This window comes from Ursus americanus, chromosome 33 (genome assembly GCF_024610735.1).
Source record: "Ursus americanus isolate L20-20 chromosome 33, mUrsAme1.1.p, whole genome shotgun sequence".
Lineage (NCBI taxonomy): Eukaryota > Metazoa > Chordata > Mammalia > Carnivora > Ursidae > Ursus > Ursus americanus.
In genome coordinates, this window is record NC_142159.1 from 7,272,038 (window position 1) to 7,293,726 (window position 21,689).

At 60.9% G+C, this 21,689-nt stretch overlaps 1 protein-coding gene across 10 annotated transcripts in view; it reads left to right on the forward strand.

Moving 5' to 3' along the window:
- Window positions 1–16,609, forward strand: part of ADGRB2 (adhesion G protein-coupled receptor B2) — a 36,539-nt gene extending 19,930 nt beyond the window's left edge. For 2 of the 10 annotated variants that reach the window (XM_087858250.1, XM_087858256.1), the window contains 27 exons: window positions 787–951; window positions 1,550–1,714; window positions 1,799–1,966; window positions 2,042–2,143; window positions 2,305–2,411; window positions 3,204–3,398; window positions 3,558–3,626; window positions 3,704–3,812; window positions 4,105–4,435; window positions 4,769–4,874; window positions 5,049–5,092; window positions 5,335–5,461; window positions 5,903–6,006; window positions 6,107–6,209; window positions 6,872–7,022; window positions 7,205–7,274; window positions 7,659–7,725; window positions 7,889–7,974; window positions 8,266–8,364; window positions 10,488–10,659; window positions 10,948–11,043; window positions 11,408–11,447; window positions 12,112–12,728; window positions 15,049–15,084; window positions 15,467–15,565; window positions 15,664–15,720; window positions 16,135–16,609. In XM_087858250.1, the coding sequence (XP_087714376.1) occupies window positions 787–951; window positions 1,550–1,714; window positions 1,799–1,966; window positions 2,042–2,143; window positions 2,305–2,411; window positions 3,204–3,398; window positions 3,558–3,626; window positions 3,704–3,812; window positions 4,105–4,435; window positions 4,769–4,874; window positions 5,049–5,092; window positions 5,335–5,461; window positions 5,903–6,006; window positions 6,107–6,209; window positions 6,872–7,022; window positions 7,205–7,274; window positions 7,659–7,725; window positions 7,889–7,974; window positions 8,266–8,364; window positions 10,488–10,659; window positions 10,948–11,043; window positions 11,408–11,447; window positions 12,112–12,728; window positions 15,049–15,084; window positions 15,467–15,565; window positions 15,664–15,720; window positions 16,135–16,320 (3,671 nt within the window). In that variant the 3' untranslated portion in view covers window positions 16,321–16,609. The remainder of the gene's footprint in view (window positions 1–786; window positions 952–1,549; window positions 1,715–1,798; window positions 1,967–2,041; window positions 2,144–2,304; window positions 2,412–3,203; window positions 3,399–3,557; window positions 3,627–3,703; window positions 3,813–4,104; window positions 4,436–4,768; window positions 4,875–5,048; window positions 5,093–5,334; window positions 5,462–5,902; window positions 6,007–6,106; window positions 6,210–6,871; window positions 7,023–7,204; window positions 7,275–7,658; window positions 7,726–7,888; window positions 7,975–8,265; window positions 8,365–10,487; window positions 10,660–10,947; window positions 11,044–11,407; window positions 11,448–12,111; window positions 12,729–15,048; window positions 15,085–15,466; window positions 15,566–15,663; window positions 15,721–16,134) is intronic. The other 8 variants (XM_087858252.1, XM_087858257.1, XM_087858254.1 and 5 more) reach the window with 6 other exon arrangements.
- The last annotated feature ends 5,080 nt before the right edge of the window (window positions 16,610–21,689 follow it).

A 21,689-nucleotide genomic window follows, 5' to 3' on the forward strand; every position in this document is an offset into this window, starting at 1 on the left:
AAACAAATGCCACTTTTTTTTTTTTAAATGAAACCTTGCTTGACCACCCCCCCTCCTCTGACTCCCCGTCCCAGTCCCCAGGGAGCCTCCTCAGTCCAGCATGGAGTATTGAGAATGTGCATGTGCCTGCCTGGGACAGGTGGTCCGTCACGGGGAGGTGGGGACTGCCTCAGCCAGTCCTGGTCCTTGTTCCCTGAGGAGTGCAGCAGTGCCTAGGCCATGGCCAGCTCCTGGCCATGGATTTAGAGTAGGGCTACCTGGGAAGGGGGTGTCAGCACCCAGGAGTGTGGCAAGAGCTTGCAGAAGCCTGGGGCAAAGCTGTGTTCCAGAGTGTGAGCTCTCTGTGTCAGTGTCCGTGTAGAGGTTCATGTCTCTTTGTGTGTCCATGCGCTTGGGGTTGGGAGGGGCACTACTCTTGCCCCAGGCCTGTCACGTTGGATTCTTGCTTTGGGTCCGGGCATCGGGAGGGCTGGGGTGGGGTAGGCTGGGGTGGAACTTCAGCCCTTTCCTGGGCTTTCCCGTGCCCCCAGGAGAGGAGGAGCCCCGGCTCCCCTCCTGGGTCGGTCCTAGTCTCCCTGCCCTGGTGTCCACAGGAGGGATCCTGTGTGAGTTGGGACTGTTAGCCCCAGGTCTTCCACATCCCCCCCCAAAGGGCGGAGTCCTGGGGCCCAATGCAGAGCCAATGAGGAGCGGTCGCAGAGCTGCCGGAGCTCCTGATTGGTGGGCGGATGGGCAGTGGGCAGGGCCAAAGTGCCGCCCAGCCACCGGCCACGTGCTTCCTTGCAGTGCACGGCGTGTGGGAGGAGTGGGGGTCCTGGAGCCTGTGCTCCCGCAGCTGCGGGCGGGGGTCCCGGAGCCGGATGCGGACCTGCGTGCCCCCCCAGCACGGCGGCAAGGCCTGCGAGGGTCCCGAGCTGCAGACTAAGCTCTGCAGTATGGCTGCCTGCCCGGGTCAGTAGCGCCCGTGGGCTTCCAGGCGGGCGCTGCCCAGCCGGGTGGGGGTCGGGAGACCCAGGGGAGGCAGCCAGGTCCAGTGCCCTGTCCCTGGGGCCCATGAACTTGAACCAAGCATGGGGAGACTGGCAAAGTGTACCTGCCAGCGTGGGAGGTGATGTGGCGCGGCCCAGACTTGGCACACTCTAACCCTGTCAAAAGAAGTCTGCCCCTTCCCCTAAGTCCCGGGATACCCTTCCTGTTCGTTGCCCTTCGGTGCTCATGGCCAGCCCGGCTGTGAAGGGACACAGATCTGGGCTTAAGAGTAGACAAAGTTCCAAAGCTGTCCCTGGGGCCCATTTCCCTAACCAAAAGAGAGCAAGTGCCGCCTTGGTGCTGAGCGCAGAGGTATCCTGTGCTCCTGGAGCTGGTGACAGGCAGGCAGGGCCAGGCCCAGGCACCACCTGCCAACTGCAGCCCCCCTTCATCCACCCCTGTCCTGTGGGTCTGGCCCGGTTCAAGTCTGAATGCCTAGCAGGCTTTGCCATCTCCCTTCCCCCACTGGTCCCCACACCCTTTGCTCAACGGCCACCCCTGCTTGTGTCTCCCCATGCAGTGGAAGGCCAGTGGCTAGAATGGGGTCCCTGGGGCCCGTGTTCCACATCCTGTGCCAACGGGACCCAGCAGCGCAGCCGGAAGTGCAGTGTGGCGGGCCCAGCCTGGGCCACGTGTACGGGGGCCCTCACGGACACCCGCGAGTGCAGCAACCTCGAGTGCCCGGGTGAGTGCTGGGTGCAAGGGTGGCAGGTGGCAGTCCCACCCCCGGGGGGCACCTGGGGCCACTCACGCCCCCCTTCTCCTGCAGCCGCAGATGGCAAGTGGGGGCCGTGGAACGCGTGGAGCCTGTGCTCCAAGACGTGTGACACGGGCTGGCAGCGCCGATTCCGCATGTGCCAGGCCACGGGCGCGCAGGGCTACCCCTGCGAGGGCACTGGAGAGGAGGTGAAGCCTTGCAGTGAGAAGAGATGTCCAGGTATCGGCCGCAGGACGCCGGGGGGTCGAGGGACAAGCCTGTGGGCCTAGCTGAGCCCTTCCACTGTCCCCACAGCCTTCCACGAGATGTGCAGGGATGAGTACGTGATGCTGATGACGTGGAAGAAGGCGGCTGCGGGCGAGATCATCTACAACAAGTGCCCCCCCAACGCCTCAGGTGAGGGGGGTGGCTCTCCCCGAAGCCCCACCCCCGCCCTTCCTGCTCACTCCTTTCTGGCCCCCCCCACCTGTTTGAGCCTCCATGCTCAGGTGTGGGGTGAAGTGGGTAGGAGTCCGGCCCCCACACCCAACCCCGTGTCCCCTCCTGTCCCCCTGCAGGGTCTGCCAGCCGCCGCTGTCTCCTCAGTGCCCAGGGCGTGGCCTACTGGGGTCTGCCCAGCTTCGCCCGCTGCATCTCCCACGAGTACCGCTACCTGTACCTGTCGGTGAGGGTGCCCCGCCGGGCTGGAGCGGCCCAGGATCTGTCCCAGGCTCGGCAAGGGGGTGGAGGGACCTTGCTTCCTGCTCTTGCCCGTGTGCCCTGGCATACATATGCCATGCCCACTTCTGCCTGGCAGTGCCTCTCCTTGCCCAGCACACTCCTACTCATACCTCCAGGCCTGACTCTCCAGTGTCTTCCCTTATTCCTGGCACCTCCTGTGCTCCTCCGGTCCCCCGAGCCTCCCAGTCATGAGGTGTCACGAATGCTCTTCAGAATGTCTGTGTCCCCTTAGACTGGGAGCTCCTTAAAGGCAGAGACAAAATTGGATTTATTTTTGGGTCCGCAGTGCCCAGCCCAGGGCCTGCCGGGGGGTGAAGAATGTCGGCAGCGAACGTGGCCTGTGTGTCCTGCGTGTCTGACTGTATTTGGTGCTTGCGTTTGCACGCGGAGCTCGTGTTTGAAAGACAGTGATAGTGAGGGTGCCTTACGCTTCCGAGTGCGCATGACCCCTCTGGGCTGGGGAGGCGCCTTGTCCCTGTGCCGGGCCTGTCATCTTTTATGTGCACATCTGAGCGCCTCCCTTCTCCAGCTGTTTCTATTTTGGTCTTTTTCAAGTATCTTTAGGTCTTTTTCTTGGACTCTGTCTCCTATGAGCCCCTCTGAGCAGCTCTCTCTGACCTTTTCCCCCTCTCTCCCCCTCTTGGATGCAAGCAGTGGGTGGAGTGGAGCAGGATGGGCCAGCGGCCGGTCCCAGTTCCTGACCGCATGGTAACAGCAGCCCGCCTGTCCCCTGCAGCTTCGGGAGCACCTGGCCAAGGGGCAGCGCATGCTGGCAGGGGAGGGCATGTCACAAGTGGTACGCAGCCTGCAGGAGCTGCTCGCCCGGCGCACTTACTACAGTGGGGACCTACTCTTCTCTGTGGACATTCTGAGGAATGTCACTGACACCTTCAAGAGGGCCACCTATGTGCCCTCGGCTGACGACGTGCAGGTACCGCCCTGCCCCACCAGAAGGAAGGAGGGCCCCCTAGACTGAAGCGGGAGGTTGGGCTCCCTGTGGCAGAGTCTGGGGGGGTGACGTGTGATTGTTGGGGGGAAGCCACGGTCCCTGGGGCTGGGATCTCCTGACACCCGTGGCTCTTGCCCGCAGCGCTTCTTCCAGGTGGTGAGCTTCATGGTGGATGCAGAGAACAAGGAAAAGTGGGATGATGCTCAGCAGGTGAGGGGCTGGGCTTCCAGGCCTTTTCCCCCAGGACCCACCCCTGCCTCGGACCCTAATCTGTTGTCTGTCTCCAGGTATCCCCTGGCTCTGTGCACCTGCTGCGTGTCGTGGAGGACTTCATTCACCTGGTGGGCGATGCCCTCAAGGCCTTCCAGAGCTCTCTGATTGTCACAGACAACCTGGGTACCAGGAGGCAGGCTAGGGGGCGGGGACTGGAGAGGGCAGAACCCAGGCCGCTGTGGGGGGAGGGATGGTATCTGACGGCTCTTCCTCTTTTTCCTCTCTCCCTCATTTCATCCCTTCCTTGTATCTCTGTCCCTGTCTTCTCCCCTCCCACACCGCGGGTGGTTTCTCTGTGCGCGTGTCCCCCACCCGTGTGTTTGCACCAACCTCGGTGTCTGCCTCTCCCCTTTCTGTTTCTTCCCCTGTGACTCTCCTGCTGCCTCTGTCCCTCCGTGTCTGGTGCGGGTTGCAGTGATCAGCATTCAGCGCGAACCGGTCTCCGCCGTGTCCAGCGACATCACGTTCCCCATGCGTGGCCGCAGGGGCATGAAGGACTGGGTGCGGCACTCGGAGGACCGCCTCTTCCTACCCAAGGAGGTGCTCAGCCTCTCCTCCCCAGGGAAGCCCGCTGCCTCTGGCCCAGTGGGCAGCCCTGGCAGGGGGAGGGGCCCAGGAACCGTGCCCCCTGGCCCCGGCCACTCCCACCAGCGCCTCCTGCCGGCAGACCCTGAGGAGTCGTCGTCCTACTTTGTGATCGGTGCTGTGCTCTACCGCACACTCGGCCTCATCCTGCCACCCCCCAGGTGAGTCCCCGGGGAAGAGTGGAGGGGCCACCTGGGGAAGAGGACTGAGCTTATGCTGACCGCGGGGAGTTCCCTCTGCAGCCTCCTGGACCTTGGGCACTATTGCCTGGCTAGGGACACAGGTGCTTCTCAGATGTCTGTGCAGCTTCCAGAGGCTTCCCCGGGACCAGGGCTGTGGGACTGAGCTCTAGACCTCTCCTGAAGTCCCGGGCCCCACTGAACTAGTCTAGGCCATTCCCAGGCCATGGCTCCCTGGTAGCCCCCTGCCCCTTATCCAGAGCACCTTCGGGTTCTTGCCGCTGGCAGGAGCTGACCTCAGTACCTGTCCCCCAGACCCCCGCTGGCCGTCACATCCAGGGTGATGACAGTGACTGTGCGGCCCCCTACCCAGCCACCAGCTGAGCCCCTTATCACCGTGGAGCTGTCCTACATCATCAACGTGAGTGGGGGCCCAGACGGTCACCCCGGGGATACCCCATCGTGGGCAGCCAAAGGCCTATCCGATAGCGGGCCGAACCTCCGGCCTGTGTGGGGCCTGCCGCGGCAGGATGGGTGGTAGTCCAGGGTGGTGAGCTCCCCACCCCACGCTGCACTCGTGACCTCTGCTCCCCAGGGCACCACGGATCCCCACTGCGCCAGCTGGGACTACTCCAGAGCGTGAGTTGGGCAGGGGCTCTGTGTGTGGGGTGCAGCACTAGCACTTCTCTGTCGGGCGGCTATCTCACCTGGAGGGCGAGTGGGTTCCTTGGGGCTGTCCTCAGCCTGAGGGGTCCAGGGCACATCCTGGGGCTCCCAGCCACTGGCCTCTTGGATGTGGCCTTACCCTGGATTTCCGCCAGCACCGGGGGTGGGGCCACGGAGCTGGGCTGGGTATCACTGCACCTCTCTCCTGACTCCAGAGACGCCAGCTCGGGGGACTGGGACACTGAGAGCTGCCAGACGCTGGAGACGCAGGCAGCCCACACTCGCTGCCAGTGCCAGCACCTGTCCACCTTTGCCGTGCTGGCCCAGCCGCCCAAGGACCTGGTGAGCGGGAGGGAGGTGCCTGGGCTCGGTGGGCGGGGCCTCTCCCCGGTTGCCAGGAGCCATCTGTGGCGGTGTCTGCGGGGACCTGGGTGACCCCACGCGGGCATCTGAGCAGGTGCCCTCGGGGGACTGCATACAGAAGTCCGTGCCGCCAGGAGGGTGCTCACAGGGACGATGTGTGCCTAGGGACGTGTGCTGGTGGGCAATGGCATGTGTGTACACACACGTGCGTGTCTGGTTGTGTGTAGTGAAGTGCGGGCAGCCAAGCGTAAACGCACGTCCATGTGTGTGACTCTGTCTGCCCTGTGCACATGTGGATACGACGGCGAGTGTGAGGAAGGTGTAGGTGCTGGTCGGGGCTAGACAGGAAGTGGGGAGGGGGAGGGCACCCCTGCGGGCGCCTGGCCCAGTGACCGGTGAACCGCCTGCTCACCCTCCTAGACCCTGGAGATGGCAGGCTCCCCCTCGGTCCCCCTCGTGATTGGCTGCGCCGTGTCCTGCATGGCGCTGCTCACCCTCCTTGCCATCTACGCCGCCTTCTGGAGGTAGGTGGGACGCCGGGCAGGGTGCAGCGGGAGGTGGCCAGCCGGCCTCGCTTGGGCGGGGCGGCTAGCTCCTCCTTCCCTGCCCACCGTGCCCTCTCAGGTTCATAAAATCCGAGCGCTCCATCATCTTGTTGAACTTCTGCCTGTCCATCCTGGCATCCAACATCCTGATCCTCGTGGGCCAGTCACGGGTGCTGAGCAAGGCAGGTGCAGGGCACGGGCGCCAGGGTGAGAGTGGAGCGGAAGGGCTGAGGGCGGAGAGTGTTGCCGGAGACGGTGCGCGTGTGTCTGCACGGACGTGCCCACATGGCGGCTGTCTGTATACACCCGGGCCCTGTGTTGGGGGAGGGTAGGAGTGGGAAGGAGCGTGTGTGAGTGGACGTGAGGCCATCGGAGAGGGGTGTGTGTACTCGAGTGGTGGATGTGTGCGGCTGGGAACATGTGTGTGAGCTGAGCTGGCATGCCCATGCGTCAGGCGGGTTTCATCTGTGGAGCCCGAGCCGGGCCTCTTCGTGCCACGTGCCTGTGGATGACCTCGGCTGGCCGTCCCGCCCTCTGCCCCCTCGGCCCGCGCTGTGAAGGCCACGCGTGGCACAGCCGCTCCCGTCTGTCCCCCTCCCCGCCAGCCATGTCTGTGCAGGGGTGGCCTGCCCGCCCGCCTCCCGGATGCGGGGTGCTGTGTGCGTGTCACCAGGCCCGTGTCGTGCTGTGTGTGGGTGCAGAAAGGCGGGGGTGCCTGACAGGGCTCTGTGGGGGGCGGAGCTCGGGTGGGCGGCCGGCGGCGCCCAGCGTGGGGTGTGGGAAGCCTGGCGCCGCCCACTTCCGTGGCTGCTCGGGGCCACTCCCTCCCTCCGTCTCCCCGCAGGGTGTGTGCACCATGATTGCCGCCTTCTTGCACTTCTTCTTCCTCTCCTCCTTCTGCTGGGTGCTCACGGAGGCCTGGCAGTCCTACCTGGCTGTCATCGGACGGATGCGTACCCGCCTGGTTCGCAAGCGCTTCCTGTGCCTGGGCTGGGGTGAGCAGGGCCCGTGCTGGCCTCTGTGGCTGGGCCGTGGGGGCAGGAGCAGCAGGACAGGGTCAGCTTTGGCCCTGGCCCCGCTCTCTGGGCCCCGGGGTCACCCGCGCTGGGGCTGGGAGGATGAGACAGCTCGGAGAGCCCACAGCCGTCTCACTGTGCCCCCCTCCCCACTCCTCCAGGTCTGCCGGCCCTTGTGGTGGCTGTGTCTGTTGGCTTTACCCGCACCAAAGGATATGGTACATCCAGCTAGTACGTGGGCCTCCCGTGGTGGGCAGCAGGGGGTTAGTGGACCTGTTTGGGCATCACACTGGGCATGGGGTCTTCTCAGACTGCGGTCCTGGCCCATGCCTGCCGTGCTGTGGGCCAATTCTTCCCTGTCTCTGAGCCTCTGTTTCCCTAACTGTAAAAGGATGTGCTGGGATTGGGGGTGATCTCTAAGAACCACTTAGCTCAGGGATCAACCTTGTTCGATACCCATGGTGGGCTCAGGGCTGGGTCTTTGTTAGAGGGGAAACTGAGGCTCAGCCGGAGTCCAAGGCTCACTGTCACCCAGCTGGAGGCTCTGCCCCATCAGCAGCCCAGGGGGCACTGAGTGGTGGTATCTGATGCCCCCCCCTTTTCCCTCCACCCCAGCTGCTGGCTCTCCCTGGAGGGCGGCCTGCTCTATGCCTTTGTGGGCCCTGCAGCTGTCATTGTCCTGGTATGTGCCCCTTTAGCATCCTGGGAAGGGTGTGGCCGTAGGGGCTCTACCTTCTCCCTGCACTCCAGCTCTTGGGGGAGTTTCCCTGCCAGGGGAAACATGGGGGTTTCCCTGCCAGGAGGGCACCTGGTGATCCTGTCTCCCCCCCTCACTGGACCCCCAGGTGAATATGCTCATTGGGATAATCGTCTTCAACAAGCTCATGGCACGTGATGGCATCTCGGACAAGTCCAAGAAGCAGAGGGCCGGGTAAGGGGGCTGTGACTTGGCCTTGTGGGAAATGATGCAGGGAGGGAGGGCCGGGACTCTTGGAGACTCAGGGCTTGCCGATGCCACCAGGGCTCCCTGGCCTTGGTGCATCAAGGGTGCAGGCAAGGTGGGCACCTGGAGTGCTCCGCTGAAGCCCCTCGCCCACCCTAACCCACCTCTTTCTCTCTCGTCTGCCCTCCCCCTCCCACCCCACTCGGGGCTCATGCTGCCCCGTCTCCTCCCGCTTCCCATGTGTCTCCCCCCTTCTCCCATGTCTGTGCCGCCCCCGAGGTCGGAGCGGTGCCCCTGGGCCAGCCTGCTCCTCCCCTGCTCAGCGTGTGGAGCGGTCCCCAGCCCCCTGCTCAGCTCAGCCTCGGCCAGGAACGCCATGTTAGTTGTGCCCCCCGGGGGGGTGGGGGTGGGGGCGGGCGGGGGCAAAAGAATGGGGGGCAGTTCCCACGGTTGGGGGGAGGAGGGATATCAGCCCAGTGCCCTGGAAAGCTTGCCCTGCCCTGCCAACTGCCACACACTCTCAAGGGCTTGGCATTGACGTGGCAAAGGGCAATGGGGAGTGAATGTCTGTGCCTCTTGGAAAATGCTGGGTTCCTGTGCCCACCCCTTGCTCCCACCCCTGCCCCCACTCCCAGCTTATGTTTTATCCAGGCACAGCTGCAGAGCCCTCCTCATACCCCCCCAACCTACAGAGGCTTTTAGAATCTTAGGCCCTTAGAATTTTTGAGCTCATAGAACCTTGGAATGATAGAATCTTAGAATAAGACAATCAGAAGCTAAGAATGTTAGGATGAGTGAATCCTAGTCTTATCACTTGTCCTAGAATCTGAGAGTTAGAATTTTAGAGGTATTGAATCTCACAATCAGTTGGGGGGACAGAGACCCTTAGAGATGGAGAACTATTTCACCAACATACCCCCTGGAAGCCGAGGATCCTAAAATCAGAGCCACGTTAAGAGCAGAAGGAGTGAATGAACGAATCCCCAGGGGCCTTGGGCCCAACCTCCCACCCAGGGCCAGAAATCCATCGGAGCCTCCCTGACCAGTGGGGCTCCAGCTTTATCTTGCACACCTCCGGGGTCAGGGAAGCTCACTGCTTCTGGAGGCAGCCGGCACTGTCTCTGGGAAGCTGCGCAGGGGAGAAAGCTCCCTCTCGCCTGGGCTGCTGTCTGCCTCCCTGACCCAGTGTCTCAGAACTAGCAGTTAAAAGCCTGGGCTTTGGAGGTGGCCGGGCTGGGTCTGCATCCCAGCTCTGTCTCTCTCTCCCAGTTGGGCGCACTCCAGTTTCCTCATCGGTAAATTGGGATAATGATCCCCATGCCTGTTTACTGGAGTTGTTTTGGTCACAGTGTGAACTAATGTATGTAAATTGTTCAGTGTAGGGCCTGGCAGAAGACTGGTGGCTAATCAGTGGTAGCTCTTATGACTGTGATTAGGCCCTTTCTGAGTCTTGGCTGCGCCCCCAGGGGCTGTGGAGACCACTGTGCCCGCCCCCCTGCCCTCCCCCCTCCACTAGGCTGAATAGCCCCGAACTTCTCTTCCTAGGACAGGTCTTGGCCCCCTGCCCGTCTCTCTGCCTTGTCCAGAGCTGTTCCCACCCCTGCCTGACTCTCCTACCAGGGTGCTCATGAGGCAGAGTAGGCTGGGCGTGGCACCTGGCCCAGTAGGGCAAGCCTGCCCTGCTGTGCCCACGTGGGCCCTAGCTGGTGAGGGCGGGCTGGCTCTGGGGCCTGGAAGCCAGGGCCCATCTGCCCCTTCCCTTGGCCGTCCCTGCTCAAGGAGGTGGGGGATGTGTGGGTTCGGTTATGACCCCGGCTTTTCCGGCCAGCCCCAGCTACGCTCTTTCTGCCCAGGGCTCTGAGCGGGCCCCCCTGGGAGCTTGGCACCGCCTCCTTGGGGACCTGAGAGGGGGAAGAGGCTCTGCTGCACTGGGCCTGACCCCATGCCCAAAGATGTGTGCGCTCACGTCCTCCATGCTCTCTGACCATTGGATCTTTGTTTGTGTCGGCCTGCCCGTCTCATGCTCTCTCCCCGTGTTTGCTGCTTTCCTGTCCGGCCCCCTCCCGCCTCTCCTGGAATCTCTGGGGGTGCAGCCCAGGCCTGTGATTCCATGCAGAATGGGGCTGGAACTCACAGCACCTACATCTGCCTCCCTCCCCGTCTTCTCTCCCACCGGCTCTTTCTACCTTCTCTGTCTCCGTCCCCTGACGCTGCCTCGGGCTCAGTCCCAGGTGTCTGTCCCTCCCACCTCTCCTGGTCCCTGCTCTGGCCCCGCTGCCGCCCTTCTCCGCTCTCTGTCTCTGTTCTCTGTCTCTCTGCCTTCAGCTCCTCGGCCTCTGTCTGCTTGGGGACATTGCTGAGGTCTTGGATTCGGAGCCCTGCCAGTCTTGGGCAGCTTAAGGGCCCCAGGCCGAACAGAGGCCTGGACTCAGCACCCCACCCCCACCCCCGTCCTGTCCCCTAGAGTGTCACCCTGATGCACCCTCTGCTGCCGTCCTCAGGGCCTCGCTCTGGAGCTCCTGCGTGGTGCTGCCCCTGCTGGCGCTCACCTGGATGTCGGCCGTCCTGGCCATGACAGACCGGCGCTCCGTCCTCTTCCAGGCGCTCTTCGCTGTCTTCAACTCGGCGCAGGGCTTTGTCATCACTGCGGTGCACTGCTTCCTGCGCCGAGAGGTGGGGCTGGGCTTCTCCCGCCCCCTCCCATCCACTTCACCTGTGCCGACGGGGAGGAGCCAATCCCTAACCGGGCCCCCAGCTGGGTTTGGAAGCTGGTGGCATGGGGCAGCCTTGGCCTTGGCCTTCGGACCTCCTAGGGCGCCTTCTCCCCTCTGACCTTCCCCCTACACCGGATGCACTTCTTTCCTTCCACACCCACCTGGGTGTCTGGGGTGGGAGGCACAGCTCGCTGTGGCCAGGGGCCCTGTGGTGGCCTCAGGCCCAGCAGGCACCCGCTGCTCCCAGGTCCAGGACGTGGTGAAGTGCCAGATGGGCGTGTGCCGGGCGGATGAGAGTGAAGACTCCCCTGACTCCTGTAAGAACGGGCAGCTGCAGATCCTGGTGAGTGAGGAGGCCACGGCGGGGTGCGGGTGGGCTCTGAGTATGCCCCCCCTAGTCCTCCTGCCCCAGGTTCGTCTTCGCATCCATGGAGGGGGTGAGAGACAGGGAGGGGACAGAGATCGGGTTTGATTCAGGCCCAGTCACTGACAGCTTGGTGGCATCGGGCCAGTCTTTTCCCCTTTCAGTTTTCCCACCTGTCGGCCGAGGCTGGACAAGACCCTGTCAGGGGCCCCTCTGGGCTCCGTCAGGCAGTGTGCCGAGGGCAGCCCCTCTGGGTGGCTGGGGAGAGGCCTGAACTCCCTCCCCCCACCCTGATACATGGACCCTCTCTCTGCCCATCTGCTCTGTTCCTCTCTGCCTATAGTCAGACTTTGAAAAGGATGTGGATCTGGCTTGTCAGACAGGTGAGTCCGTCCAAGAGCTGAGAATGGCCCCCAGGGGTGGACGAGAAGGGAGGGAGGGCCTGCAGCCCCACCACAGGAGGCCCTGTGAACAGTCCGGTTGTGGGGTTTAGCTGTAGAGTCAGAGAGCCCTAAGTTGAGTCAAAGCTGTGAACACCACTTACTGTGTGACTTTGGGCAAACGGCTGACTTCTCTGAGCCTTAAATGAGTTAGGGGACATTTGCCTAGCAGGGTGCTTGATGTATAGTGGCTGTCACGTTATTATATCATTTCCATGATTCTTACCAGAATGTGTTTCCAGTTCTGGCTCCTGGGGAGGAGCTGCCGGGGGTGGGGGGTGGGACAGGGAAGAGCAAGGCCGTTTTCACAGCCTTGGGGCTGTGGAGGTCAGAGGTCAGGACCTGCACCGGGAGCTGACCTATGGGAGCTGGGCCTTGGCTTCATCCCTTGCCCTGCCTTGCTGTGGGCCTCTGGGTCGGTCTGACCCCTCTTCTTAACCCATCTCGTGTGTGAGAAAGTACCCACCACCTAGCCGTCTCTCCAGGACTCAGTTTCCTCTCCTTGGACTCAGTCCGAGCTCAGGGGCTTGGTACCTACCCAGCCCGGGCAGGGGCATCAGGGACTCCTCCTCCTGAGGACTTACCTCTCTCCCACTCCTGCCCTCAGTTCTGTTCAAGGAGGTCAACACTTGCAACCCATCTACCATCACGGGCACACTGTCCCGCCTGTCCCTCGACGAGGACGAGGAGCCCAAGTCCTGCCTCGTGGGTCCCGAGGGCGGCCTCAGCTTCTCGCCGCTGCCCGGGAATATCCTGGTGCCCATGGCGGCCTCACCAGGGCTGGGGGAGCCACCGCCCCCACAGGAGGCCAACCCCGTGTACATGTGCGGGGAAGGCGGCCTGCGGCAGCTGGACCTCACGTGGCTGCGGCCGGAGCCGGGCTCTGAGGGGGACTACATGGTGCTGCCCCGGCGGACTCTGAGCCTGCAGCCCGGCAGCGGGGGCGGCGCTGGCGAAGATCCCCCAAGGGCCCGGCCCGAGGGCACCCCTCGGCGGGCTGCCAAGACACTGGCCCATCCGGAAGGCTACCCCAGCTTCCTGTCTGTGGACCACTCAGGCCTGGGGCTGGGCCCTGCCTATGGGTCTCTACAGAACCCCTACGGGATGACCTTCCAGCCGCCACCGCCGACGCCCAGTGCCCGCCAAGTCTCTGAGCCAGGGGAACGCAGCCGGACCATGCCCCGCACTGTGCCGGGCTCCGCCATGAAGCTGGGCTCCCTGGAGGTGAGGGGCTGTAGGGCACGGGGTGGGGGTGGGAGGCCTGCCTGCGTGCACCCAAGACTATGTCTGAGTCACAGGCCACAGCAGGGAGGGACAGCCAGCAGCGCCCCCAGAGCGGCCCCTTTGGCCGACGTGGCTGGGAGTGTGTACTTCATGCCTCTCTTCTCGGTTTGCGCTCCCCCCAATACCAGGGAATCCTGGCTTCTCTGAACTAAGATGGGCTGGGGCTCCGAGCGCGGAGGGCACACTTTTTGGGCCTTCGCACGTGCTTCAGTGCCTTCTTTGGGGTGACCGGTTAGGACGGGTCTTCCTTGGAGGGGCCTGGTGTCGTGATGTTAGGGAAGTCGTACCAGGGGCTGGGAGCCTAGGTCTCTGAGTCTGGCAGGTGTGGGCTTGGATCTGGGCGCTACTGATCAGCTGTGAGATCCCGAGAGTCGTCTCGCTCTGAGCCTCCGTCTCCTCGTTGGTGAAGAGGGCAGCCTCTTTGTAGAGTTGTTCCGAGGACTAATTGAGAGGTATAAAACGTTTGTCTCGGTGTGGAGCAGGTAGAAAGTGCCAGATAATTGGAAACGGATGCTGTTAACATCCCTGACATCAGCCTCAGGCACTGCCCCTAGGCCTCTGGCCCTTGACCCTCTCTTCCTGAGAAAACATGAGCCCCTGTGTCTCACTGCCTGTGTGTTTTCTGTGGATGCCCCACCTTCCCTCCGGCCTCCTCAGGGAATTACTGGGAACAAGCAGGTGACAAGTGGGGAGCCACTGTAGAACTCTAGAACATTCTAGAACTCTGGGAGGGATGATGGAAACGCGGGCAAGGACAGGGGCAGGAGTCACAGCTCAGACACCGTTGGCTGCTCATGTTTGGCCTCCGACACCTCTCCCCATCCTCCGCACAAAGGAAATTAAGTTAGCAGCTAGAGGTTTGCAAGTTTAGTTTCTCTCCCAAAAATGTTTCTTGAACATTTGGCGCCCGCTCCTGCTGCAGATGGCAGGAACAGGAAGGCGTAACAAAGGCAAAATACACCAGCGCCGGGGAGGAGCGCGTTCGGCGTCAACGGCAGGTTTTGTTCTGTGGACACCTGCCCAGGGTTGGGCCACGGAGGAGGGGCCAGTTTTGGGCTCTTTGTGTGGGAGGTAGCACTAAATGTGGCGGTGTCTTGAGGGGTCAAGGATGACGTCCAGGATTCTGGTGCAGGCAACTGCCGTGGAGTGGAGGCGGAGGAGCGGGTTTGGGGCGGGGAACTCGGAGTTTTTTTAGTTGGGCACAGCTGTGTACGTGGTGCCTGTGGGCATTGGGACAGGAGGAGATGTCCCGCTGCTTCCAGAAAGAGAGATGTGGCCAGAACAGGGAGGGCACACACATGTGCGTGGTCAAGGGCAGGAGAGCGCCTAGGGCCAAGCGTGGAGAGCCTCATGCTGGGGAAGCCAGGGATGGTGGGGAAGGGGCAGGCGGGGAGGTGGGAGGAGCAGGAGAGAGTGGTGTCATGGAGGCCAGTGGTGATGACCACATCTGCTGGGCCCGGGACTCAGGAGATCTTAGCTGGTGGTCTTAGCATCATCCCTGAGGGCCTTGGGGCAAGTCCCTTCCCCTCCCTGGACCTCAGTTTCCCCAGTGTAACCTGGGACGGTTGACCTTGGTCTCATGAGCGCTCCTGGTGCCAACATTCTAAGGCCTCCTCCTTGAGCGGCACTGGACGCTGCTTAAGTCAATGGGGCCTTGAATGTGCTCTTGGGCCAGCAAGGGCCTGGACGGGCGCAGAGGCCAGGGAGGCAAGACCTGGTTTGTCAGCAAGGCAGGGTCAAAGGAAGGACTGAACACCTGAGTCCTTGTGTTTGCATGGCAAGTGGAAGCTTCCAAGGAGAGGGGCGCCTGTGGCTGCCAGAGGATGGGGCAGGATGGGGTGGAGGGGTAGAGTCCGGGGCACAGGGGAAGGAGTGTCTGCTCTGGGATCCCATGTGGGATTCCGTGTCTCTGTGCCCCTCGGCTTAGGTTGTGTGTCTGTGGTGTGTCTGTGTGTGCGTGCTCCCCGTGAGTGTCTGCCGGCAGGTTTGGGCATGTGTGGGCCTTGCAGGAGCAGCGGAGTGTGGGCCGGGGCTGGAGCCACAGCCCTGTGGCGGGGTTGTGCCTCAACCCCTCAGCCCCTAGGCCGCTGCCCTGTCCCTCCAACCCCGAGGGCTGCCCTTAAGGATTCCTGGCTTCTGGGCCCTGGGCTGGCAGGGAGGTGCGAGGGCAGAGGTTGGGTAACAGGGTTGCGGTCTCTAAAGCCCCCATGTGCTAAGAAACTTTCTTCTCCTTCACTGTTTCCTCGGTGCTCCCTCCCAGCGAAAGAAGTTACGATATTCAGACTTGGACTTTGAGGTAAGTGGTATATGTGTGTGCCTGTGTGTATGCGTGTGTATGCGTGTGTGTGTGTGTGTGTGTGTGTGTGTGTGTGTGTGTGTGTTGGGGGGGCATCTGTCTGTGGTGTCTGTCCCCAGAGGGTCCACTCCTCACATGAGCCAAAGCCCCATAGCGGAGCCTGACCCAAGGACCCCGAGCCTGTGGCTTCCGTGGGGTTTTCCCACCATCCCCCCCCAACCCGAGCCCCAGCCCAGAGCTTGGAAGCCGAGGGAGAGCCAGGCCTTGTGCTGGAGGGCCAACAGCAGGCCAGATGCGGGGAGCCAGGGTGTGAGGGGGGGCGGGGGGGGCTCACCGTGCCGCCGGATGCCGTCCCCCCCCTCTGACCCCCTGCGGCTCCCAGAAGGTGATGCACACCCGGAAGCGGCACTCGGAACTCTACCACGAGCTCAACCAGAAATTCCACACTTTCGACCGCTACCGCAGCCAGTCCACAGCCAAGGTGAGGGCTCCTCCCGAGTTTTTTCTGCCCAAAGCTCAGGGCCCAACTCGCCACAGGGCCCCCCAGGGTCGGAGCCTGACCCATGGCCCCCGTTGCAGAGGGAGAAGCGGTGGAGTGTGTCCTCGGGTGGGACAGCCGAACGGAGCGTGTCTGGCGTAAGTCCCCCCTCCGCAGGCTGGGTCAGGGTCAGGTGGGATCTGAGGGGCTGCTTCCCTCCCAGCCCTCCTCCCCTTCCTGGGCCACCTCAGCCCACCTCACCAAGGGCTTACCCATGGCATAAGTGACAGTTCTGGGACTGCCTGGGAATGGGGGGCATTGCCAGGGGCTCTGGCAGGACCTTGGGAAGGTGGGCACACAGAAGACAACGACCCCAGGGGCCTCTCAGAGCGCAGGGCTCGGGAACCCAACTCTGGAGCCGGGCGGATCTGGGTTTGAACTCTAGTCAGGCCCCTGGGTGCTGGGTAACTTTGGGCTTCTCTGGCCCTCTCTGGGCCTCCTCAGCTTGTCCTGTACAACGAGCGAGAGGATATTGGCCCAGCTCCACGGGTCCTTCCCACTGCCTCCCACAGGAGAAGCCCGGCCCTGGGGAGCATCCCGGCTTGTCCCAACAGCGGAGACACCAGAGCTGGAGCACCTTCAAGTCTATGACGTTGGGCTCGCTGCCCCCCAAGCCCCGAGAACGGCTGGGCCTGCACCGAGCAGCCGCCTGGGAGCCCACAGAGCCACCCGATGGTGACTTCCAGACAGAGGTGTGAGTGCCACACCGGACTGCCCACTGCGTATAAATATATATATCTCTCTATTTTCACACTCCACTTTGGAACCACCCAGGAGCCGGCGCCCCCTCCCCTCTCCCGAGGGCTGGGCAGGGAGGCGCAGTGGACTCAGCCGGGCTGGGGGAGCCAGACACGGCATGGCCTGGGGGGCTAGAGCCCTTCCCCTGTTTCTCAGAGGCCCCCCCATCTTCACCCCAGCTGTCTGTCCCTGTCCCGGGCTGGGGAGGGGGGAGGGAAACTTTGTCGGGAATAAACTTCACTCTGTGGATTTTGCTGCTGAGCTGTTTGCTTCCCCCAGGTGAAGGCCCAGCCCTGGGACCCCAGCTTTATTCCCCTGTCTTCTCGGTTCACCTCACTGGGTCTCAGCAAACTGTATAATGGGGTCAAGCCCTCCCTGACTGGGAAGGGGCACCTGGGCTCTGACTCCATCTTACCCCTGACTCCCTGGGTGACCTTGGGCACATCCTGTCTCCCGTCAGGGCCTGGATGGGGTGCGAAGATTGGGAATGTGGGATGGGACCCCTTGCAGCTGGCCTTCTTCCTTGGCTATGATGGTCATGGCTGCTTTCACTGGGACTCAGAGGCCAGACGGCCTGGGCTGGAGCCAAGGCAGAGCTTAGGGACCTTGGTTTCTGTGGAATAGGGCTGGTAATAGTACCTACCTCGCAGGGTTGTTAAGAGGATGAGACATGTTAATATGCACAAAACGCTTAGCGAAGGCCTGGCACGGGAGACGCTTCTAAAGGCTTAGCTATTATCACTTGGCACTTGGTCCCATGCTATGCTCTGTGCTGGGAGCTTCGCACATACAGCCTCGGATCCCTCAGAATAACCTGGAAGGTTTTAGGTCTGTGGATGGGAAAACAAGGCCAGAATTGGGAAGTGACTTGCTCAAGGTCACTATCAGGGTCAGAGCTGGGATTTCAAGCCTAGGCTCGGCAGACAGTGGAGCCCGCCCTCCTTCATCTTTATCAGCCTCCCCCTGATAGGACAGGAAGCTGGGGCTCAGCTCCCTGGGACCCGACCTTCCTGGCTGTTGGGGAGCAGCAGGGGGAGCCTCGGGGTCCAGGGCTCAGGTTGGGTGTGGAGTGGAAGGGCCAGGCTGGCTTGGGGCCTGAGGGCCGGGGTGGGAGACTCATTGCTGGGGTGTATTCCTCACATGCCCGAGTGGATGATGGCACCCAGGAAGAGGGAGTGTAGGACTGGCATGTGGACGTGTCTTGCAGCGAGGGCGGTGGTGCTCCTGTGGTCAGGCAGCATCGGGAGCGGGGGCCACAGGTGCCGCTGCCGGCCTGGTCATTCGGCAGCACGGGCACCCCTGGGCCACTCCCCAGGGACTCAGGCTTGAGGGGTGGCTGACCCATCAGAGGGAGGGGTTAGGTGCTGTGGGAGCCTGGATGGGGGAGAAGGGGGAAGGGACTGGCTGCTGCGGCAGGTCACAGCTAACAGCCCCCTGGAGGAATGGTGGCCACGGAGGTCCAGGCTCCCCCAGCCTTCTCTGAATCCTGCCTGCTGTGGCCTGGTCAGAGGACCAGGAGCGGAGTCCTCAGACCTGTGCCCCTAGGCCCCGGGCTTTTCCAGGCCCCCGGCGTTCCTGTGAACCTCCGGCCTCCCCCAACTCGGGCAGCCCGGGGAACGTACTGTGCACAGGGCTCTCTCAGGCACGACCTCGTCTGAGTCTTCAAGGTAGGTACTGTGACTCCCCCATTTGACAGATGAGGAAATCAGGGCTCACAGAGGGGACATGACTTTCCCGAACTCCCACACCTTGTAAGTGACTCTACTGGGGCTTGTGGCTGCGAGTGGCAGAATCTCGATCCCAGCCAGCCTGGGTAAGAGGGGACTCTGTTCACTCAGGAGTTGCAGGCTGCAGCGAGGACGATGGTGGGCATGTGTGGCTGTCCATAGGTGATGGAACCCAGGGTCAGAAGCCTCCAGATGTTCCCAGATGTCCCTCCAGATGTCCCTTACAGCTGCTCTGTGTCAGCTTCATTCTTTCAGGCCAGCTTCCTCACCCCCGCACTAGGCCTCCTTCCAGCTCCCATCACTGGCTTTGCCCCCAGAGAAGAAGAAACTTTCTCTTATATTCCAATCACTCCCCAAGGAAGGGCTGTGATTGGCCCAGGCAGAGTTTGGGGTGCTGTGATGGGCACGATGGGTACAAACGAAGCCCCTGGCCCTGACCTTGGGCCAGTGGGCCCCCCCTCACGCCACGGGTCAGGCTTTCCTTTGAGTTACCGCCACAGCCTTCTCAGTGTCTTTCCTGTACTCTGGTCTCCTCTCTTCCCCGCCCTGGGCTGCGCTGGCCACCACTGGGATCCGGGGCTGAGCTACCCAGCGCCTTCCCCTCCCCCCTGGTTTCTCACTGTGCATCTGGTTTGAGGCAGCTTGGTATTCACCTTGTTCGTTCTGCTCAAGCAGTGACCACAGCTGTAGCAGAGGCTCCTGAGGCGGGAGGCTGCTCACGTCTGTGGTTGGGGACAGAGCTTTCCTGGGCTGAGGCTCTGCGCCTCTCTGCCCCCAAGTCCTCACTCCCCCAGGCACTGCCTTGCCGTGTGAGGCGTGACCTGGGACAGGCCCTATCAGCCTTGGGTTTCCTTATCTGTAGGCCTGATAGCCCTTCCATTAGGGCTGATAGCTTACAACTTGTCATTTCTCTCCCGGACTTGAATTTCTCACCTCCTCGTCCTCCTTATTCTCTCTGCCTCCTGTCTCCAGTCCTTTACTCCCCTGGCCTGCCACTGCCCTGCACAGAAGCCTCCTGAGGATCCTAGAATTAGCCCAGAATACAAGGCCCTTGGTGATAGGACCCTTGCCTACCTCTCCTGGCCTGTCTCTCCACCTCTGTGCCTAGGCACACGCCATTTCTTCTGCTTGGACCTCCCTTCTGCTCGCACTGGCAGATCCCTTCACCCTTCTAGCTCCAGCCCAAGTGGCCCGTCTGTGAAGCCATCCCTGAACTCCCCATCTCAGCAGTCAGCACTTGCTGGGCTCCCTCAGCCCTGGCACACACTTTCACTGTCACACTGCTCACAGAATTGGTGTCATTCACGTCCATGTGGTTCAGGTTTGTGCCCTCAGTCGAGGGCTCTACACAGAGCAGGCATCATGGATCTTTACTGACTGAACAGATGGGATGTACAAACCAACATTGGTTTCCTTACCTGCAGAATGGGGATATCGATAATTCTTACCCAGCCTTCCTCACTGATATTATTCACAGGGAGCATTTTGCTGGTGACATCTACCCCTGTCCCAGTTATTCCTTCCTAGGCCTTGACGCTATACGAGGCACCAAAGGGGAGCCAGGGTGCTGTCCAGGGTGCTGAAAGGGACGGGCCGCCCTACCAGGAGATGAGCGTGCCCCCGGGGGCTCACCCAAGCTCAGCTGCAGCTTCCTTTGCCTTCCAGGCCATGGCAGGGTCATGGGTGAGCAGACCAGCCCTACCTTCAAAAGACCAGACCTGGGGGGAATGTCCCACAAAAAAAGGAAAACTACACATGTAATTGTAAATTTCAAATTCACTGGTAGCCATTTTTAAAGAGAAAGGTGAGCTTTTATTTATTTATTTATTTACTTACTTACTTATTTTTAAAGATTTTATTACCTATTTGTCAGAGAGAGAGAGAGCACAAGCAGGGGGAGCGGTAGGCAGAAGGAGAAGCAGGCTCTCCAATGAGCAAGGAGCCCGATGTGGGACTCCATCCCTAGGCCCCGGTATCATGACCTGAGCCAAAGGCAGACGCTTAACTGACTGAGCCACCCAGGCATTCCGGGATTTTTTTTTAAATAATATATTTAGCCCAATATATCAAAAGCATTTTTTCGGCACATGATCCATAAATTATGAACAAGATACTTTATGTTGCTTTTCATATTAAGTCTTTGAAATCTAGTGTTTGTTTTACATGGACAGCACATCTCAGTTCAGCCTGTGACATTCTGAATGCTCAGTAACCATGTATGGCTAGTGGCTACCATACTGGACAGCACAACTCTAGACAGAATAAAGGCAGTGACTTTGGACAAGTCAGTTCAATGTCATCCGTGGAAAGGAGGTACAAGTACTATTTGCCTCACTGGGTCGTGGTGAGGGTTCAGGAAGGTGACGCAGGGAAAATTCCCAGCACAGTGCCAGCATGAATAGGTCCTAAGTCAGTGTTCCTGGAATCTAGGTATTCAGGGGATACACATGGACAGGGAAGGGGTGTCCAGAGGAGACCTTCCCCCCACCTCACAGCCTATCTTCCTTCCTTCTACCTGCAGCCCCAGACCCTGGGAGAAGGGAGTCAGGTTAGGACTGGCACATGAACAGACACATTAAAACACAATAGAGTTTAATTCACTTCCATTAGTCACCAATTAAAAGGAAATTAGGTGACCAAGGAGGCCTGAGGGAGACCCTGGGTGCAGGATGCTGCCAACTTCTGCCTCTCTGGACTTATTTCCCTCAAGGCTTCTTGCCTACCCTGGCAGTTTATGGGGTCCCACAGTTGGGGCTTTTTAGGGCCAGTCCCTAGGACCCCATATTATTCCTCCCTGTACTTCTCCAAGGCCATCAACCCCAGGAAGACCCCTAACCTCTCAGGCCCTCAACATACATCCTAAGTATCCAGGGCAGAGGAGCCTCCCATAAGGGCTTTGGCATGCAGGCTAGTGGGAAGTCAAGAAGGGTGTTGAGCTGGGGACTGGCATGATCAGATTTATATATTAACAGGATTGCTCTGGGTGGATGGGAAATGGAGGGGGGTGGGTAATTAGTGAAGAGTAAGGATGGAAGCAGAGACCAGTGAGGAGACCATCCATGAAGGGAAATTTAGTGGAGGGTGCATGGAATTTATATGTATGTAGTGGGTGGAGTTGTCAGTCCCTGATATGGACAGTATGGGAAGGAGCCAAGGATGACTCATGGGCTTCTATCTTATGCACCTTGACGAACAACTGTACCATTAGATTTGGAGCACCGGAAGAGAACCAGCTTTGGGGGAGACACATTATGACATTGGACTTGAGTGTGTGAACCTGGAAATACATTGGAGATGGTCAAAGGGGAATTTCAAGTAGGAAGTAGGTGGTTAGACACACAGGGGTGGAGCACAAAGAGCTGGACTAGGGTCATGGGTGCGGCAAGAGGCCATATTAGAGTGGGCCCTAGAGTGAGTGGAAGGTGAAGAAACGAAGACCGTATAGACAACTCTTGAAGCGGGGCTATGAAAAGGGAAAGGAAGCTCAGGGCCTGCTGTAGGCTCTGAAGGTGAATTAGCTGGCAAGGATGATGGAATGCGAAGAGGTCATCCTTCCCCCTCCCCAAGATCCTACATAATGACAGACCAAAAATAACCAGCTC